The sequence below is a fragment of the Protopterus annectens genome, chromosome 3.part0, assembly GCF_019279795.1.
Source record: "Protopterus annectens isolate FY-2018-M chromosome 3.part0, PAN1.0, whole genome shotgun sequence".
NCBI classification, from domain to species: Eukaryota; Metazoa; Chordata; order Ceratodontiformes; family Protopteridae; genus Protopterus; species Protopterus annectens.
The window spans coordinates 787,403,674-787,423,673 of NC_056731.1; the positions used below are offsets into that span (position 1 = coordinate 787,403,674).

The 20,000-nt window shown below is 38.7% G+C and overlaps 1 protein-coding gene across 1 annotated transcript in view; it reads left to right on the forward strand.

Moving 5' to 3' along the window:
- TRIP13 (thyroid hormone receptor interactor 13) overlaps window positions 1-20,000 on the forward strand; it is a 1,214,790-nt gene that overhangs the window by 31,677 nt on the left and 1,163,113 nt on the right. Inside the window, exon 2 of the mRNA XM_044065139.1 lies at window positions 15,289-15,382. Within this exon, the coding sequence (XP_043921074.1) occupies window positions 15,291-15,382 (92 nt within the window). The 5' untranslated portion in view covers window positions 15,289-15,290. The remainder of the gene's footprint in view (window positions 1-15,288; window positions 15,383-20,000) is intronic.

Consider the following 20,000-nt stretch of genomic DNA (forward strand, 5'->3'; position numbering starts at 1 on the left):
TTTTCAGGGGAGCCCCACATCCCCTGCATATTATATATACCAATTCTGAGACTGCACTGCAGTGGGGAAAAGGGTAAATTCCCCAGTCCTTACAGTACCACAATCTCCATTCAGAAGCTTAGAGTTTTTGGAAACCCAGTCATATCGTCTTGACAATATGAATTTCGAGGTTCTGAAAATTCAAGCTTCTGAAGGGAACCCATGCAGATATAGATCCATGCAGTGTTTCATATATTTAAAAAAATGCATTTTGTTGCCGAACATATGCAAAATTCTTTGGCTTTAGTGTTTTTTCTTCTAATTTCCTGGTTGATTTTCTCTTACTCACTCCAAAAAAAAAAATGCCTTTTTGTTAATATTCAGACAATGTAATTTTATTAGCCAGTAAATGGAATGTACCCAAATTGGTATTTGTTCATGTCTGTTTTCATACTGGGAGAGCTCTAAATAACCTGAAGATCAGTGAACAGCTATCTTGGAAGTCCTGCTATGTCTACAGTTCTAGTGCTGCATTTGCTGGTGTGCTGATGATTCAACTGCACAATGGGTGTATTCACAATATGTAGAAGTGTATGTTGTGTTCTAGAATGCCATCCCCATTAACCGAAAGTTTGAGCTCTGCACCATTTTCAGTGCCTGATCACTCCCCCCATTCATATTATTTTTATTTACAACGTGAATAATCATTTTCCACAAGCATTCTTCTGCCCCCCCCTTTGTCTGCTATGAGAAATGCGCTTAATAGTTTGTCTTTTCCTCAATTTTAATTTATAATTGCAGTCCTCAATTCACTGTATCATTGTTGTGCACTTCAGTGATATCAGAAAAGTATGATAGCTTTGTGGTATATGGATCATGCTGATTGCACTCTGAAATTGAGTAACATGAGTAACATCACAACCCTGTTGTCTACTTTTTTTTTTTCATAGTTTTTATGCACCTTTCAGGAATGACAAATTGTAATCTCATACAAGGGCGCACACAACATTCAGGAAGAAACAGCACCAGGAAATGGTAACAGATTTAAAAGCTGGAAAATAATTCATGCTGCCACTCGTACAAGCAAACTGAAACATTTAACAGCACTATCAGAAAGCAGCAGCCAAGTGTACTTCTGATGAACTAACCGTTTTAGAAGCCAAGTATTTTATGGCTTTCAAAGCTGTGAAATTCTTTTTGTGCTCCTACACTTTTCTCCTCTCACTACTAATATAATAGTAGATTAGAGCAGCTGAGTCTTCGCTTACTACAAAGAATTATGATTTAGTCTCTCTGATCATAACTCATTTGTATATTCTCAACATAGATGTCAAAATTAGCTTCTGAGTTTCACTTTGCTAGCCTTGCAAACTTCTTGAAATCCTTGTCTTGAACACATATGGTTATGATTAGAAACCTGATCAGAATCCTGTCTGTGTGTGCATTTTTCAGGGTAGTTATTGAAGTTCATGCTGTACTCTGCATACTCCACAAAGCTGTATCAGAGAAACCTGACATCCTTCAAATCTGTAAGGCACTTCACACTGCCATACCCCAAAACAAACATGGCATGTGTTAAAGAGTTTAGCTTTATAGTTGTATGACAAGAGTGAGGAGTTCAGGATGTTTTAAAACTGTTTGTTGACGAGAGTGACGTTTACTTCTGGATGCTGTGTGGCAGCTTTAAGTGTGTTACATCTGTTAAAACCATAAAATGTTTTGCACTTCTCTATATGAAGAAATTGATTGTTGGTATTCTTTTTTAGAGACTAAGGTATCTTTAAATTTCTTGTATTCCTCAGAGTCGGCCTTGGGTTAACCAAACAGTCTTTTAAGTATTTCTGTGACACTGCTGATTCACTTTCCATTGATATTGCCAATGATCACTTGTGTGGAGATTTGCTTGGCTACACAGTCAGAATTTACCAGAGGATGTTGAAGCAGAATTTGAATGTTCCTGTGAATAAAGAAGTGATTTTTGGTGTTCCCCTGCTGAGGTTCTCAAGAAATTTGATGAAAATGGAAAGTAAAGCCAAGGTATTTTTCAGTCTCCTATCCCTAAATATAATAGAAACTTTGCTTATAGGCCAAGGCCCATCTATAGAAAATATTTCAAACTATCCCAACATGAGCAAAAGACGGGCAAACAAATATTTTTAAGAAGCAGTGATAGGGAGAGTCAAGAAAACAGATGAGAGCCTTCACAGGCCCAGAAACAAAACAAAAAATAGATTGACTATGCCATCTATCAGTTTGTTTCCTTTCCCACCCTGGCCCTACTTAAACCTTTCTTAAAACCTTTATCTTCTCTCCCCACTTTGGCATCAGATTATATCAGACACTTGGGTTCTACACATTATACAGAAATTCCCACTGCCCAGTTGTAGCCTATCTGCCCATATTTCATGGGATTCCACTCCATACAGTCAAGCAGACCTTCCTGTTTCCTCCTCTTCTGGATCAGTCACTGTCTAATGGAGCCTGTCCCACCAAATCAAATAGTGGATTTTACTCAAGGACTTTTCTGGTGCAAAGCAGGAACCCAGATTCCTGTGCTACTCTCTCATTTCTAAATATGCACATCAATATTCCAAAATTCAAAATGCTTTCTGTACAGTCTCTGCCACTTTCTCATTCCTCATCTTAGTTTCCCAGTGACTCTAGACTTAAAATATGCCTATCAACACATTCCTGGTTCACATTTTGTTTTCTGATTTACATTTTTGGTTGTCAACATCTCCAAGAGTAATTTTATATTTGGCTCCAGTAATGACTTATTGCATGTTGCAGGGCATACATGTTTTTCCTCATTTAGATAACTGTCTTATTTTTGCAGACTGTCTTCTAGGGTTTCAAGAATCTGTTATCATAAACCTTCTTCTCAATCTGGGGTTTTATGTAAACACAGAAAAATCATCCTTTATTCCGTTTTATAGGATAGTATTTCTAGGCTGTCTCCTAGTTACACCTCTAATGATGGCCTTTTTTTCTTCTCATGACAAAGTGGACTTGTATAAGGAACAATTCCTGATGTTTTCCAGCCAGACTCTCACAGTAACCATGGACTGACTCAGGATAATGGTATTTATGGTCTCTACAATTATCATGATTCTTCTAGCCAGACTGTATATGAGAAAAATTCAGTGGCTCCTCAAATCAATCTGGACCTAACAACATCACCACCTCTGCTTTCAGATTCTGGTGTTAATTTTTATTAAAGTGAAATTGACTAGTGGGTGAATCAATTATCCCTCATTCCGGATCTACTGTTCTTCCCACAACTCCCATTCAATCTAGCATCATAAATGCATCAGATTCTGCAAGGGGAGCCATTTCCAAAGTGTCAAAATAGCATGGTCTGTGGAACCATCAGGACAAAAAGAAGCACATAAATATCAAAAAAATGTTAGCATTATTAAATGCTCTTAAATCACTACTTCATATGGGGAGTCAAGGACAATTACTACCCACCACAGTCAAATGAGGGATAAATGAAGGAACCCTTACCCCCTTTAGCAGTTAGCAGTGCTAAACTGGGAACTGGCCCTGCAATTCAGTCTATCCCTACAGACTTCTTGCATTCTGTTAGAGAAGAATTTTATGGCAGGCAAGCTGAGCAGGACAGGGACAGACTTCTGCAAATGGAAGTTACATCTCTGGGCCTTCAGGAAGTTGTCCACCTGCGGGGAACTCAAATAGATCTGTTTGCTCTTCTGGAAGACGTATGCCCTTTCATTCCCTTGGTGGGAATATTCCTATATGCTTCATCTCCTTTTCCTTTGATAACCAGAGTCCTTTTAAAGATCCAGAAAGACTCCCCAAAATTATATTGGCAGCTTGTTTTTGGCCTAAGCAACAATAGTTCTCCCTTCTTATGAAAATGGCAAAAAGTGATTACCACAAGTTTTGTCAAAAAATGGACTTACTCACACAAGAAAGGGTCTCTGATACACCCCCATCCTTCCCTTTCTTCAGCTTTCAGCCTGTATGATAGAATTTCAATACCTTATAGACATCTTTTTTCTAAAGATGTGTAGCAGGTATTAAAGGAGGCTATGATACCTACTAGAAAATTATATATGGCTAAGTGGAAAACATTTTCTAGTTGGTGGCATAGAATTAACCATGATCCTTTTAAGGCTCAAGCACCTTTTGTTCTACATTACTTCTGTGAGTTGTTATCCTCTGGCCTTTCTTATTCCTTCCATTAAGATGAATCTTTTGGCCATTTCTGCCTGTCTGCATATCGATCCATTCCCCATTCTTTATCTCTAAAAAAGAAGTGTTGTATATTCATTCAACTAGAAAACAGGTGGCTTCTCTGTGTGGGATATTAAATGCACTAGAAAAATATTCACCTTTTTCTTTTGAACCATCTCGTGAGGCTGATTTAAAGTTATCTTGGAAAACAAGTGTTGCCCATTGTTCTGGCTTCTGCAAGAAGAGTATCTGAAGTTGCAAGTTTTTTATGGTGACTCAGCCATTTCTTATCTTTCATAAAGGTAGGGTATCTTTATGAACCAAGCTCTTCTTTTATTCTGAAAAGGGTTTCGGGGTTCACTTTGAATCAATGTATTGATCTTTATGCATTCTTTCCAGAACAAAAAAAAAGAGAGAGAAAATTCTGCATATTCTGGAGGTCCACTAATAACTTGGATATTATATTGCCAGGACAAAGGACTTTGATTAGAATTTTTAATCTTTCAGTTTTTATGAAAGTAAGAAAAAGGGACAAGTATCAGTATTAAAACAGACCATATCAAAATAGTTTTCCCATGCCATTCACTTGTGTTACGTTGTTTCTGTCATGTCAAGTCACTTCCAGACAAAGTCCGAGACAATTCTACCAGGGCTACAAGCTACCTCTGCTGCTTAATGGAAAGGGTTGGATTCTAGAAATATTTTAGAGGCAGTAACTTGGTCTTTTCTTCATACTGGTACCAAGCACTACGCAACAGACTTTTTCTCTCTAGGGTCAGGGCAGGGTTTACTAGAGCCATTCTTCTGGTGTTCCTGGACTAGTCCTTTATCATCTTCCTCCCTTTCTTTCTATGCTTTGATGTTCATCCCTTGCAACTTAGGCCACTGCAACAGTGATCTAATGAGGAACATAGTACAGTTGTGTAAGTTAATTTACCATAACAATTATATGTTTGAATAGATCACTGTTGCAGTGCAAACATCCTTCCCCCTTCACCCTTATGCCAATGTGGGGGTCCCAATCTTCTTTTTTTATCCAAGTACAAATTTTCTTTATAGTGCTGTAGCCTGCCTTGGTTCCGAGGCAAGTAAGCTGCATGTCTGCTTTTATACTGGCTCACTCGCAAGCCTTTAACTGACTTACGGCACTTGAAAGGTCCCCTAATGCTTGGAAAACTTGCCAGATGTCTGATCCTTGCAGGATGTGTTCCATATAGCTTTGGCTACAGCAGCAGTGATGTATTTGAACATCTGTTATGGTAAGTTTACTTACACAAATGACTTTCCTCCTCCTGCAAGGATAATAGCTGTTCATTCAGATGGTATTGATGTAGGCTGGTATTTTAGCAAACAGAGTGGAATGAAGTCCTCCTATTGCTGGAAAGCAAATGAGAGTTTGATAATGGGCAGTCTCCCTCCACCATTTTTTGATTGCTGTGCATTAGCTTAGCTAACTCTCTTGTAGACAGACACTGCTATTGACTGCTGCTGATAACTTTTGAATTATTACTGAGTCTGGCCACTGCAAAGATGTTTCTGAAGTGGGGTTTCCTGGTTAGTGATCTTTATATCTCTCCAACATCTAATGCTGGAATTTTTTTCCATGATCCCTCTACTCAGTGAACAGAGCTGGGATGCATTACTCCACCATCAGCTTTGGGGGTTGCTTTATGCTTATTTCTTCTAATGGTGAAATATATCCAGGAATCCAAGATTCAGAGGGGCCAGATGATTTTAGTAGTCCTGTTTTGTTGTAGACAGATGTGGTTCCTGCTCTTGATGAAGTTTCAGGTGTCCCCCCCTCTCCCCCCCCCCAGGCTGCTCCATTTCTGTTGATAGCCAGGATCAAGGTTTTCAAGTACAGTAGTGGATATTCTGTTCATAGATCTGAAACCCTCCACTTAGACTTGAAGAGAAAAGGGAAAGAAAAAGTCTTGCATTCTGGGCTCACCATAATATGGACATTTTTTAACCTGTTTCCATTGTGCTTCAGTATGCCAGAAATTTTTGATTCCAGCCTGTGGTGTTTTATCAGTTGAGGTACATTTGGTTACTATAGCCATTTTTCATGCTGGGCAGGATTCATCTTGTGAGGCTTCCCTTGAAGTCTGCAAAGATTTCCTTAATGGTGCCTTTGTTCTGCATCCTCCTGTCAGGGAGCTTGGTCTTTTTGGGATTTATAATTTGTTCTGGAGACACTAATTCTTTTCCTGTGAATAAGCGGCATCTTCAGATTTGAAGTTTTAATGTGGACAATTCATTTCTTTGCAGCTGAGACCACAGTGAGATAGATCTCCGGAATATTGGCATTGCAGGTTCACCCACCATATCTGTTTTTTCACAGAGAGCTGCTTTAAGGATCAGTCCCTCATGCATGCCTAAGCTTGCTATTGAGTCTAAATGTAATCATTCCATCGACCATTCAGTGTTGTGCAGAGATTATTCTTATAGACTTGAGATCTTCTTGTGCTATGTAAATGCGCTCATAGGCAGGACAAAGATCTTCAGGAGGACTGATCACCCCCGTCCCCGCTTTGGTTTACAAAGACTTAACTCAACTCTTCCTTCTGTAGTAATGCATGCTCGTGACTTCCTCATTCTAAGCTTAGATAAACATGCCACTCTCTTTCAAACTAAACTGCAAGACAGTTTTACTGCCCTGTGGCACTGATCTCCAAAAATAGCTTACTATCTTCTTAAAAAAAACACCTTTCTGTATTATTTTTAGTATTAAAGTACTAAAACAGTCCATAACACAGCCTTGCCAAATCACTATAAGTAACTCTCTCAATCTGAGAAGTGTCTCATTTATAGCACAGATACCCAGGCTTAAACCTAAATCCAGCACTCGTTTAATTTCTGTTCTAAACTTGTACTCAAAATAGTTCACACACCTAATTTAAACTAAACTAGAATCAAGAATGGCTATTGACAAAAAATGTAGTAATCCCAAAACTGGTGTATGTTCTGCCTTTTATCTTAAGCTCGTCCACCATTGAAACACTGCTACTAATTACTTTGTAACTCTCTCAGATAGTACAGTTGTGTACACTTACCAGAAATGTAGATGTTCGAGTGTATTGACTGTTGCAGTCATTACATTTGGGTAATCCTGCTGGCAGTTTGCCCTCAGTCGGCCTGAATTTCAAAGTGTTGGGTCCTGCGTCGGCTGCTGTCACCCCTTCCCTGACGTCAGGTCGTCAAGGGTATAAAAGAAGCAGCCGACACTATTTTCTTGCCCCAGATGTCAGGTGCCCCCTAAAAGGGTAGCCAAAATTTGTATATATATATATATATATATATATATATATATATATATGTAAAAATACATACAGCAATATAAATTTTACCTTCATCTACTAGCAAATACACCACATAGGTTGTATAAATCAGAGAAGGAAAGAAAAATTCCAGCAGAAGAGAGGGGGATGGCGAGTGGGTAACCTGGACTGCAACGGTGAATACACTTGAACATCTACTTTTATGATAAGTGTACACAACTGTACTATGTTCTTCATGTTTCACTGTTGCAGTCATTACATTTGGGTAGAATCCCAAAGCTATAGCTGGGAGGCTGGAGCTAAACAGCATTAGGAGCGGCTATGAGGCCTTGTAGAACTGCAGTGTCAAAGCCTGCCCTGGATTTAGAGTAGAGTGGCAGATTATAGTGCTTTGTAAAGGTGTGCACTGAACTCCAAGTAGCAGCCTCTAATATGTCTTTGGTTCATAATCCCCTGAAAAAGGCTGCCGAAGTGGCTGCCGCTCTGGTTGAATGTGGCCTAATGCCCTTAGGTACTGGCTTGCCATGGTGTAAATAGCAGAAATGAATGCAGTGTCCTATCCACTTTGAAATAGTCTGCTTGGAGATGGCCTTTCCTTGTGATGCTGCAGCATATGCCACTAGTAATTGCTCTGTCTTCTTGAAAACTTTGGTTCTGTCCAAGTAGAATCTAAGTTGTCTGTGTACATCCAAAGAATGCAGAATTCTCTCCCCTTTATTATGTGGATTTGGATAAAAGGTTGGCAGATGAATAGCTTGGTTAAGAGCCACACTGGACACCACCTTAGTCAAAAATGTTGGGTTTGTCCTCAGAGAGACCCTGTCTGGATAAAACATGATAAAAGGTTCCACAGCCATGAGTGCCTGTAGCTCTGAAACCCGTCTTGCAGAAGTTATTGCTAGGAGCAGAGCTGTTTTCCAAGATAAAAACTTTTATGTCAGCAGTAGCAGCTGGCTCAAAAGGTGGCAGGGTGAGTTTTTCCAAGACATAGTTGAGGTCCCATGTAGGCATTGGTGATCTCCTTGGAGGCCTTAAGTTTTTGGCTCCTCTGAGGTACTGCTTTACTAAAGGATGAGGAAAGATAAGCGGCTCTGTATTGTAATGAGCTGAAATGGCAGAGGCATGAATTTTAATTGACGAAAATGATAGGCCTTTGTCCAGCATCTCAGTTAAGTATTGCAAAATCTGAGGAATATTTGGAACAGCTGTATCAGCTCCTTGTGCCTGGTTCCAAGCACAGAATCTCTTCCATTTTCCAGCATAAGATTTTCTAGTACTAGGCCTTCTGCCTTCCAAAATGATATCCATCACAGCTTTACTGAGAGGTGTGTTTTGTATGACTACGTTATCTGCTATGCTGCCAGGTTTAAAGTACTGAGTTGGCTGTGCAGGATCTGATTCTTTTGCTAGGACAGTAGATGAGGTATTTGATGTAAGGTCCAAGATGGGCATTGAGACAAGTTCCTTAGGACTGGATACCAGTACTGGCAGGGCCAGTCTGGGGCAGTCAGTATCATCTTTGGCTTTTCCTGTCTGACCTTTAGGAATACCGTGGGAAGGGGAGGCACTGGAGGAAAGGCATATACTGATAGGTCTTTCCAGCTGAAAGATAGGGCGTCCACTTTCAGTGCTTGTCTATGATAAGTCCTTGTGCAGAATCTTTTTAGTTGGTAGTTGTGAGGGGAGGCAAATGGATCTATATCCAGGCATCCCCATTTCCTTGTTATCATGTTGAAGAGTTGTGGATCCAGCTGCCACTTGTGGGGATCCATGAGGTTTCTGCTTAGTTCGTCTGCCAGAGTGTTTTCCTTTCCTGGCAGGAATTGTGCCTGCAGATGTACTTGGTAAGTCAATGCTGTGTCCCACAAAGTCATGGTTAGTCTGCAAAGGGGGTCAGAATGTGTGCCCCCCCTGCTTGTTTATATACCACATGACCGTGGTGTTGTCTGTCTTTATCAGTAGTTGTCCCGGATGAAGTAGGTCCTTGAAGGCTGTCTTAGCTGTAAGAGGAGTGAGACCCATTCCCTAGTTATCCAGCATAGTCCTCCTCGGATTTCCAAGCCTGGAAATCAGCCCAGACGATCACGAAGGGGGAATCTTAATAGAGACGGACTTCTGGAAGTGTCACAATGAATATTGCACCCTCAGAAGTACCACAGTCATTTCCTGTTTCTTCGTAGAGGAGCAGCCTTTGCAAAGGCTGTAAAACTTCGGGAACTACTCGCGAATGTTCAGGAATTAAAAAAAAAAAAAAAAAAAAAAAAAAACGAGCTTTTATCTAAACAACGAGGGGCCTAACACAGTAAAACAACCAAACAAAGGATTACCAAAACCTCGAGCCACAGCAGCAGCTAAATCCAACCTCGGATGCCATGCCAGTCGCAACGGAAAGCCAGATCAAGCCTCTGAAGCAGGTAAAGCCTTGAAAAGCTTCAAAAAGGATTTGGAACGTTTATGGGCCTTGGATTCTTTTGGTGAGCGGCAGCTTTGTTGTACTCCACAGCGTCTTCACATCGATTGGGGCATCTTATCCTGTGGTTTTTGCATCTGTTGTTAGTGTTTGCCTGGCTGGGGGTAATGTGAATGGCTGTCCCTTGTTCTGGTGACAAGCCTTTGCCCACCATCAAAACTCCTGTTGCAGGCAGGGAATGAGAGTAATCATTGTTTCCAGGCTGTGGCAATGTTGAGCCAAAACACTTTTTAGGTACCATTGAAGTTTCCTCATATGCAGTCTTGCATATGGAATTAGTAGGATGCAGGATGCCATGAAGCCCAAAGCCTGCAGAATTTTTCTTGCAGATAACTGGGCCTTTGTTGCCAACATTTTGAAATAGGTAGTCAGTTGCCTTTGTATGGCGTGAGATAAGCCATCTGGGCAGTTGTATTTAAGCTTGCACCCAGGAATATTATCTCTTGCGAGGGTACTAGTTTTGATTTCTTTTCATTGACTGTGTACCCTAGGCATGTTAGAATTCTTTTCACAAATGTCAGATGCTGTAGAAGAATGTCCTTGTTCGCTGCTTGAATTAGACAATCGTCCAAGTAAGGATATATTTGTATTCCTCTTTGTCTACAGAATGCAATTACTGGTGCCAGGCACTTTGTAAAGACCCTGGGCACAGTAGTTAAGCCAAAGGGCAGTACAGAGAATTGGTAATGCATTGAGCCAGCCTTGAATCTGAGGTATCTTCTGCATGATTCTCTGATTGGGACATGCAGGTATGCCTCTTTTAGGTCTAAAGTCACAAGCCAAGCATTCTTGCCCAACATGGGCAGAAGCTGCTGCAAAGTCAACATTTTGAATTTTGGTATATCCAGGAATGTGTTCAGAATAGATAGGTCCAGTATTGGTCTCCAGTCCTTGTCCTTTCTGGGTACCAAGAACAGTCTTGAGAAAAATCCTTGTCCCTGCTCTTGCTCTGGTACTAGTTGAATGGCCCCCATGTCTGTGAGGGATGAGACTTGTTTTCGTGCCTCTGCCCATTGATTTTTTGGGAGTTCTGGCCAGCCGTTTGCCTTTGGCAGGGTATGGAAATGGAAATTGTAGCCTTGTGACACTATATTTAGAACCCACTTGTCCTGGGTTATAATGTGCCAGTTTTGAGAAAAAAGTGCTAATTTTCCCACTAAGGGTGCTGCCAGGGCATAAGTGTTTGGTGCCGGCAGGGGAAAGTCATTGGGACTGTTTTCTGTATGGCTGTGATTTGTCTTCTCCAACTTTGGAGGTAGAGGCACCCCATTGCTTTGACCTGTATGAACCTTGCACTTAGGATCTGCCTCTAGGGCATCTGGATCTGCCCCTTTGTGGTCTGTCTGAAACAGGAAAGGACCAATTCTTTGTAGGCCAGTGTCTACTAAACCTAGGTGGCTGTACTTGTAAAAAATCTTTAACAGTTTGCATAGATTTAGCTTTGTCCTCCATTTTCTTTAACACCTCTTCTGGTTTAACACCAAAGTATCATGCTGTAAAGGTGCATCTAATAATTTAACTTTAACATGATCAGGCAGATTTTGTTCCTTTAACCAAGCATGCCTCCTAATTACAGAACCCGTAACTGCGGCCCTGCAGGAGGCCTCCAAAGAATCAAAACCACATTGCCAAGTATGCTTTCCAACTTGTTCAGCTGCATGCAATAAATCCTGCATTTCCTTGTTTTCTGCACATTCTGAGTTTAGCAACATTTTCTGTTTGAACAATGCCATGACGTGTTGCTGATATTTGAGCATATGAAACAGTTTAAGGCCCTTATAGCCAAGGTAGCAGATGTGCCCTGGAATCCCTGTCAGAGGGGGTAGGGTTTTTTGCAGCGGAAGCCTTAACTCATTTGCGACCCTGTGAAATGGTTTCTGGGTCAGCGGCAGGGTTTTTACAAAGGAATTTATGAGAGTCGGGAACCCTGTAATATCTTTCAGGCTTAACAGGAGCTGGAGGTAAGGAGTCTGGGGTCAGACTAGACTCCGAAAACACATCATCTACAATGTCTAACACAGGTGGAATGGCTAGAGGCCTGTGTTGAGATTAGTAAAAGGAAATCCCTGAGCCTCTTTTTAGATTCTGAAAAATCTTGGCTCTCCCAGTGGAAATGCTCCCTCATGGTATGCAAGGTTTCCCCAAAAGAATAGTCCTCTGGAGGAGAAGCTGTAGGTATAGATTCTTCAGCATCAGAATCCTCATAGGGGGGAAGTGAGTATTCCTGATCAGAGGAGGAGTCAGAAGAAATAGAAACCTGATCTGAAGATTCATAGTCAGTCTCTTGCCTAGGCCTCTTATCTGGTGGGGGATGGGAACCCCTGATCAAGATAATCATGCCTTCGGCCATTTTGAGCATCTGTTTTTTGGACATAGAGGCCTGGCCACATGGCTCTTGAGTTTGTTTCTTTGCTTTAGAAGGTGCTTTAGTCTTTGCCTTTGAAGCTGTAGTTGGTTTAATGTAAAGATGTTTAGGTCTGAATACACCCTCAGAAGCCGGTGCCTGCTCAGTGGCTCCGGACTCATCTGAGGGAATAGTGTCCGGGATTCCAATACCTTGAGTTTCCAGCGCCATAGCCGACTCCACGTGGGAGTCGGTAGCGGCCTGCGACTCTAAAGTAGTGGGCGTCAGGGGCTGCGAAAGCGCTTCACTGAGAATTGGCGAACCGGCGACTGGCTTAGGAGAAGCTTCGTCATCGGTTTTGGACCTCGGTTGTTTATCTCTCTCCTTTTCTTTGCGTTTTTTGTGAACTCCGGTAGTCGGATGGCTATCCAACGACATTTCTGGATGATTAAACCGGCGTCCAAAATAGTTTAAAGCAAAATCATACCGACGCTTAATAGTGCATTGGTTAAATCTAGCACAAAACCGACAACCAGAAACATTGTGATCAGGGCCTAGGCAAGGAATGCAGTAAGAATGAAAGTCCTTATGAGGTATTTGCTCTCCACAAGAAATACAATTAACTTTTTCTGACATTGGTCTGCAGCAAGAAAAAAAGTTTCCCCAATGGGGTACTTAGCTTTATTGAAGACTTCGGGTCTGAAACTCGAACATGAAAATCTCAGGAGTTGGCTGACCGGCACTTGCGAACTGCTTCTGCTTCGAGCACCACGTGGCAAGAAAGACTGAAGAAAATGGCGTTGGCTGCTTCTTTTATACCCCTGACAACCTAACGTCAGGGAAGGGCCGACAGCAGCCGATGCAGGACCCAAGACTTCGAAATTCAGGCCGACTGAGGGCAACCTGCCAGCAGGATTACCTAAATGTAATGACTGCAACAGTGAAACACGAAGAACATCCTTAAACTCATCACTGCCTTCTTGTAAAAGCTAATTGTCATCCTGTAACAGTATAAGCCACCTTCCTTTTCTAAACTAGTCATTCAACATAATTGTCCACCATTCTCATCCATAATCCTTACTGCTTGTTATAGACACTAATAAGGAATTAATCTCACTTAAAAGCCACCCCCCTCTTCAGATATGTGGCTGGAAGAAAAAAACATTCTTTAAAAATATACCACGTGCTGGAGTAACCTGTCATTGAATACGAGAAAGGAGGTACCTTTTCTAACCTTAAAATAACACACACATTTTTCCTGAAAGTGAAAAAGTGCAAATGTTTTGGTATTTCTTGTTAGTTTTTCAGATTAAAACCTTCACTGCAATTTTATGACCACATGTCATTAAATATTTGTCTACTTTGTTTTCAAAAATTTGCATTTGTGTAACCAAATTACTAAATATTATAATTCCTATATTTGAACATTATATATTGTATTAGTATTGTGTATCTCTGCATCTCTTTCTGATATTCTTTCTCAGAGCCCAGGACAATGCTAAAAATGGCCTATGAGCTATCCTACTTAACCCTGTAAACAAATAAATGGACAAAACTGTAGATCAAAAGCTCATTTAAACTCTGTCTAGCACATTGGCTTTCTACTTGTATCTTTCATTTATGATAGTATGTGAAGACGTTGCCAAAAATAAACTTGCCTAAGACTCATTCAGTTAGAGCTATCTCTTCCTCAGTATCTTATTATTATTATTGTTAATATTATTATTATTAAAGAATTTGGAGGACAACTCTGCATTATCAGCTTGTTTCTCCTACAATACCTTCATACCAGGTATTTCAAACCGGACATCTCTTCCAGATCCAGATCTTCATTTGGAGCTGCAGTGATAAAGGTTATGTTCCAGTAGTCCTGCCACACAAGATGATTAGCTAGGGACTCTGCCTGAAGGTCACTGAAAACTGAATCTCTCTAATAGAACTAACCTAACAGTTGCATCTGCTTGAAGAATTTGTTCTTTGTTAATCGTCCCATCTTTCAGACTCCTTTCTCTGTTGGAGAAGGTTTTATAGCTTGGTGCATTTGATAAATTTAGCTTGCTCAGAAACTGGAAGTGGAGCGAAGAGGTGCAAGGTACCATGGGGAGGAGGAGGAGGAGGTGCAGGAGTAACCTGAGAGAGTTTTATCTGCCGAGATGAGCATGCAGAGTGTGTCCGGATCCTGAAGATTAATGAAAACTTTTTCCTTTTTACATAGCTAATAGTATAAGTCTATTTGTTTGTATTTTTGTACACTATAGTGTGTATGTGTGTGTGTGTGTATGTGTATATATATATATATATATATATATATATATATATATATATATATATATATGCATATGTATGTATAAATGTACATATATACGTGTGTATATATCAATGTGTGTAACAAAAGTAACTGTTTTTACTACCATTGTTTTACCATTGAAAGTGTATGCCATTTTTATTTCTTATGGCTAGAGTTTTCTCATTGGGACCCTACTGAGATTAGGCAAAAGTCTAGCTAGACTACAAAACATAAATAAAATACCACAGATTTTTCATCTGTTTTCCCCACCATCACCAGTTTGATTGTTTAGGACTGCTGTGGAATTTCTTTCTTTTGAAATCAAATAAGGGAGAACTTATAGTCTTTCTTCATGACATATTTAATCTAGACCTAAAGTCTGATATCTGAACAGCAGTGCACTAAAGATATGTGAAGACTGGCAATGTGTCAGAACACCAATCCATGCCTGTTTTTTTATTAATTTCTGATACAGTCTTTAAATATAACAGCTTATAGCTGCTTGTGTTGAGGTCCAGCATCTAAGAAAGTGCAGCCTCTTCTGTAGGTTTCAACACTTTTCTTTTAAGCCCAGAACACTTCATAGTAATTAATGCATTACTTCGAAAATTATGGCACTTTTAGAAGGTGTAAAAAAATGATTGTTGATGTATGTTTTGAACAGAGGATGGATAAATACTACAACAATTTCCTCTAATTTTGTTTGTGTAATTTTGTGCTGTTTCAGGAATGGAGGCAGCGGCTGGTGATCTGAAGCAGGCTCTTCCTGTTGTTAATGATGCACTACAAATTCATGTTGAAGTCCTGATGAAGTCTAGCAGGTAACAGAAATAATTTGTGCATGCAAAAACTAGTTTATTTTGCCCAAGACATGGGATATGAACTTTTTGGATGCTGGAATTTAGGGCAATGACATTGTACAATCCTACGCTAGTTTTAAAGTAATTTGCTCAATGACATAGTATTAACATTAAGTAATTAGTCTGGCAAGATGAAGAACATTGTGAGATAAATATAGAATATATATCCTTGCAGTCAGAAGTATTTACTATGTGTTTCTATACATTTTCACTTAAGTTGTGAGTTTTTTTTTTACCCCTGTAATGTTGTTACTGTTTTTGTGTATGGTGAGGTCATATGCTTCTCAGTGGGATGAAGATCTCAGTGCTTCTGGAGTTTGATGGAGATATTTCAGCATGGAAATTATTTAAGTGTTTTATGAGTTTCTGTAATTTGTTTCCATTGCTCCTCACATGTCCTGAGCATACTTGGGGGCAGTAACCAAATACGAAAATGAACAGCCAAACTGTTTAAATAAAACAAATTGAACCAGGAATCCAGGAATCCAGGACGCCAAAAATGACCACCAATATGAGCCAAAAGTATATGCAACAATTTATTGTGAACAAAAGGTTTTAGCGCTTTCATCTCCTGATAGAGACTTCTTCAGAAACAATGAATGGATTTTGATTACACTTTTAAATAGCAATTAATACATGATGTCATACTTTTAATTGAAGTCTGTTAAAGAAACATACACTTGTTAATAACACCTGAAATCATAAAATTTGTGCTAGTACAAGTAATTGTTATTAGCTCCAAAAATACACAATAAATAATATGAAATAGATATATAAAAAAGAAAAATATTTAAAAAAAGAAAAGAAAAAACGTGTTTGAAAAAATGGTACAAAGGATGTGTATAAACATTTTAAATAAATTTAAAAATTTAAAAACCTTTTGTTCACAATAAATTGTTGCATACTTGGGGGCAGTCCCATTTAGCAGCATTTCCTTAGCCATACTGCAGCTGGATAATCTGCTATCTTCAGTTTATTTGCCACAGAGAATCATAGTACAAGAACATTCATTAATAGCATTTATACAAAAACAAAATCAGTTGTCCATTCCCAAATGTCCCATACTAGAGCCAAGCGATGCTCTGGAGGAAGAGTGAGATTTAAGGGAAGAATGGAATTAAGCAATTTATATAATACCTATATTTCTGGAGTAGATAAAAATTATTAAAAAATAGAACATGTGCTCAACAATAATGGAAACTGTTATGGTTTGATTTCTTTTTTGCTAATGTATGCAGACTAGTGTTACTTTTTAAAATGTGCATGTGTTTAAGAAAAATGCAATGCAAGTTGCTTAATGTGCACCTATTCTCTTAATCTTGGAAGTTTTCAAAGCAAGTTAGAACAAAGTGAGCTTTATTTTGTCATCTTCTCCTTGATCCAGCCAACTTCATCTTTCATTGCATTTGAAAAAAATAAATTGTTTTTTGATAACAAAGCATCTGTTTCAAAGATCATTTCTTCTTAAAGATTAAAGTTAGGTTGTTCACCCACTATCTTTTTAAGATCATTATTTGTTGTTATAATGGGCCAATGAATCTTTATAATATCCAATATATACCCTGTAGTGTAAGAATAAGTCAACAGTACCCTACATTTACCATCACTCAGTCTCTTGGGGTGAATAGATGGTGGATTTGAAGAAAAGAAGGGCCTACTTCTACCTTCTCTAACATCAGAGAATCTTTAAAGTAGATGCTTTGTTATCCAAAACAGTTTATTGATGGTAAAAATACTAGGAATAAAAATGGGTTCCACTTATAAAGGAACTAGATCATGTCATACTTGTAAGTGCTGCAGTTATATTAACACTACCAGTATGTTTATACATCCAGATCAGGGTAAACAGTATGTGTTTGATGTTCAAGCTACTTGCCCTTCTTCTCATGTGGTTAATTTAACGTGCTGCACTGTCTGCACAAAGTTTTATGTAGGTAAGACTGATAGTTGAAGGAGCATATAGTAGAGCACTTAAAACATATAAATAATGGTACTGAATGCATTGCTCTTTCTAAACATCTGAAGCTCACCTAACACACATTGTTTTAAGTTTCAAGTTATAGCACAGGTATCAGCTACTAAGAGACTTGGTGATGTTAGGAATGCTACTGAAATCTTAGAGAGCAAGTGGATAGCTAGTTTAAGGGCTGATTATGGTTTAGGACTAAATGATAAAGTCCCCCTTAAACCTTTGTTATAGACATGCTCACTTTTTAGATGAGCTTTACATACACTTATGTGCATTAGTTGATTTTAAGTTTATTTCTTATTTTTAAATTTTTATTGTATTTATTGTTTGTATTTTTTAATACAAAATTGCTTAATTGCTTGATTTGCTTGTTGAATTTCTGTATAAATTGCTGTGTGTGTGACTGCATTTTTATACTGACATCTGAAGAAGCAGCAAGAGCTGTGAAAATGCTTATGTTGTTTTAAAATAAGAGACTGTTCATTTTATGCTGAGAACCTGATGTCATCTCATCATTCTACTTTTTTTGACTGCTTTACTCTGGTTTATTTGTTTGCTGAGACGTTTACAGAACACAGGTTGGGCGTTTTCTCCTGTTATTCCTAACTTATGTGTAGGAACAACAATTGCCTCAGATTGTAAAAAAAAAAAAAAAACCTACAAGGGAACGGAACATACTAGACATTGTTTGTTTTCCTAAAGAAATTACTGTTACTTCATGTCAAGTTTTACCACCATTGATGTGCAGTGATTATGGGGTTATAAAGGTTAATTTGTTGCTAGATAATTCTGCCAAACTGAAATCTGAACCAATGCATAGAAGATAAATTACTAGTTATGATAAAGCAAAACAGTCGCTATGTAAAACAAACTGGAGTAATGTGTTCGGTGGAAAAACTGCAGGTGGCATGTGGAAAGTTTTGAAGGAGAAATTGAGTGCAAAAAAAAAAAAATTTAACATCAGGATCTAGGCATACAAAGTCAGGGGGCTATATCTCCATAAGAACAAGATAGCTGATTAAGGTGAGAGACAAAAATATAAGAAATGGAAGAGAGCTCAAGCCACAACTTTGAAAAATGAAATAAATAAGCTGGGCAAACAAATTAAGCATAGTGTGAGAAGAGATCAAGAAAAATCTGAAGAAAATTTAAAGATATTAAGCTTAATAGTAAACCTTTTTATAGATTCATAAGATGTGAAAGAAGTAAAGACGCACAAATTGATAAACTGTGTGTAGATTATAAAATTTATTCTCAGACACAACAGATTATCGATATATTTACAAAATCTTATACAAGACAGTTTGGCTCCACAAAGGGGGTGATTAATTCATTCTAGTGACATCCAGGTAACCTCGGATACTGAAATCAAATTAGAATATATTGATAAAGAATTGCGTAAACTGGATCCAAACAAAGCACAGGGAGGAGATGGAATTAGTAATAATGCCCTGAGAACACTTCAGCAAGAACAACTAGGTATCAATGTACTCTTGAAAAGATGGATAGCTGTATGGCTTACAAATAGGACATGGCAAGTATCATACAGCAGTTCGACAGATGGAATTCTTGGTTACAGTCAGGGTGTCCCATAGGGCTCTGTTTTAAGCCCTTACTTGTTTAGATTGTAATTTAGACCTATTTTTTCATCTGAGGTGTTTTACAGTCTACATGCAGATGACCTGAAATTGGGTAAACTGATTACATGTGTTACATATAAGGCAAGTCTGCAAAAGAACTTGACTAAATTGGCCATTTGGGTACAGCAAAATAATATGCTGATAAATGCATCAGAAGCTAAGCATATGAGATTTGGGAGATCTAAATTGAAAGATGAATATTTAATACGGCACACAGTGATTGAAACTGTGGATTCATTTAAGGACCTGGCTAAATGGGTAGCTCCAGCTCTGAGCTTTTCTAATCATATCAACCAATTGGTTAATGATAGTTACATGTTGTATAAAAAGATTTATAAAATCTAGGAAGTCAGAAATAATGAAGTCCTTGTTTGTTACATTAGACCCAAACTTGAGTATGAAACAGCAATTTGGAAACCTTATAAACATACATGAGTAAACTAGAAAGAGTACAGTCAAAATATACTAGGGGCATCCATGGATGTGAAAATTTATTTTATTATAGAAGACTAAAATATCTGAACTTATACAGTGTCCCTTGTAGATAACTAAGAGGAGATCTTATTCAGGTATATAGGGCATTTAGAGTCTACCATCTCTGGGATTGTTTGGAATTATCAAAAAGTAATAGAGAATCATCAGACAACCTATGTAGAAGGGTCTTTAGGAATGAGAAGTATACCAGCTGGTTCTCTGAGAGGGCATCTGATGCATGGAACAGACTACTAAATTGTATTAAAACAAGTAGTAGTTTGGGTATTTTTAAGAACAGCCTGAACACTTATTACGGGAACAAGTGTTTTTTGGTATATTGGCAGTCTACAAGGGCATTCCTGCCCATGCTTAAATATATAGAAATATTTAATCAGCCAAATAGATTTTATTTCCACTTGCTTTTGTGAAGAGAAAGCGTGGCAGAAGCTTTTCATTGTCTCCTAACCCCATGTTTAGGAGGCCAGATAAGTTAACA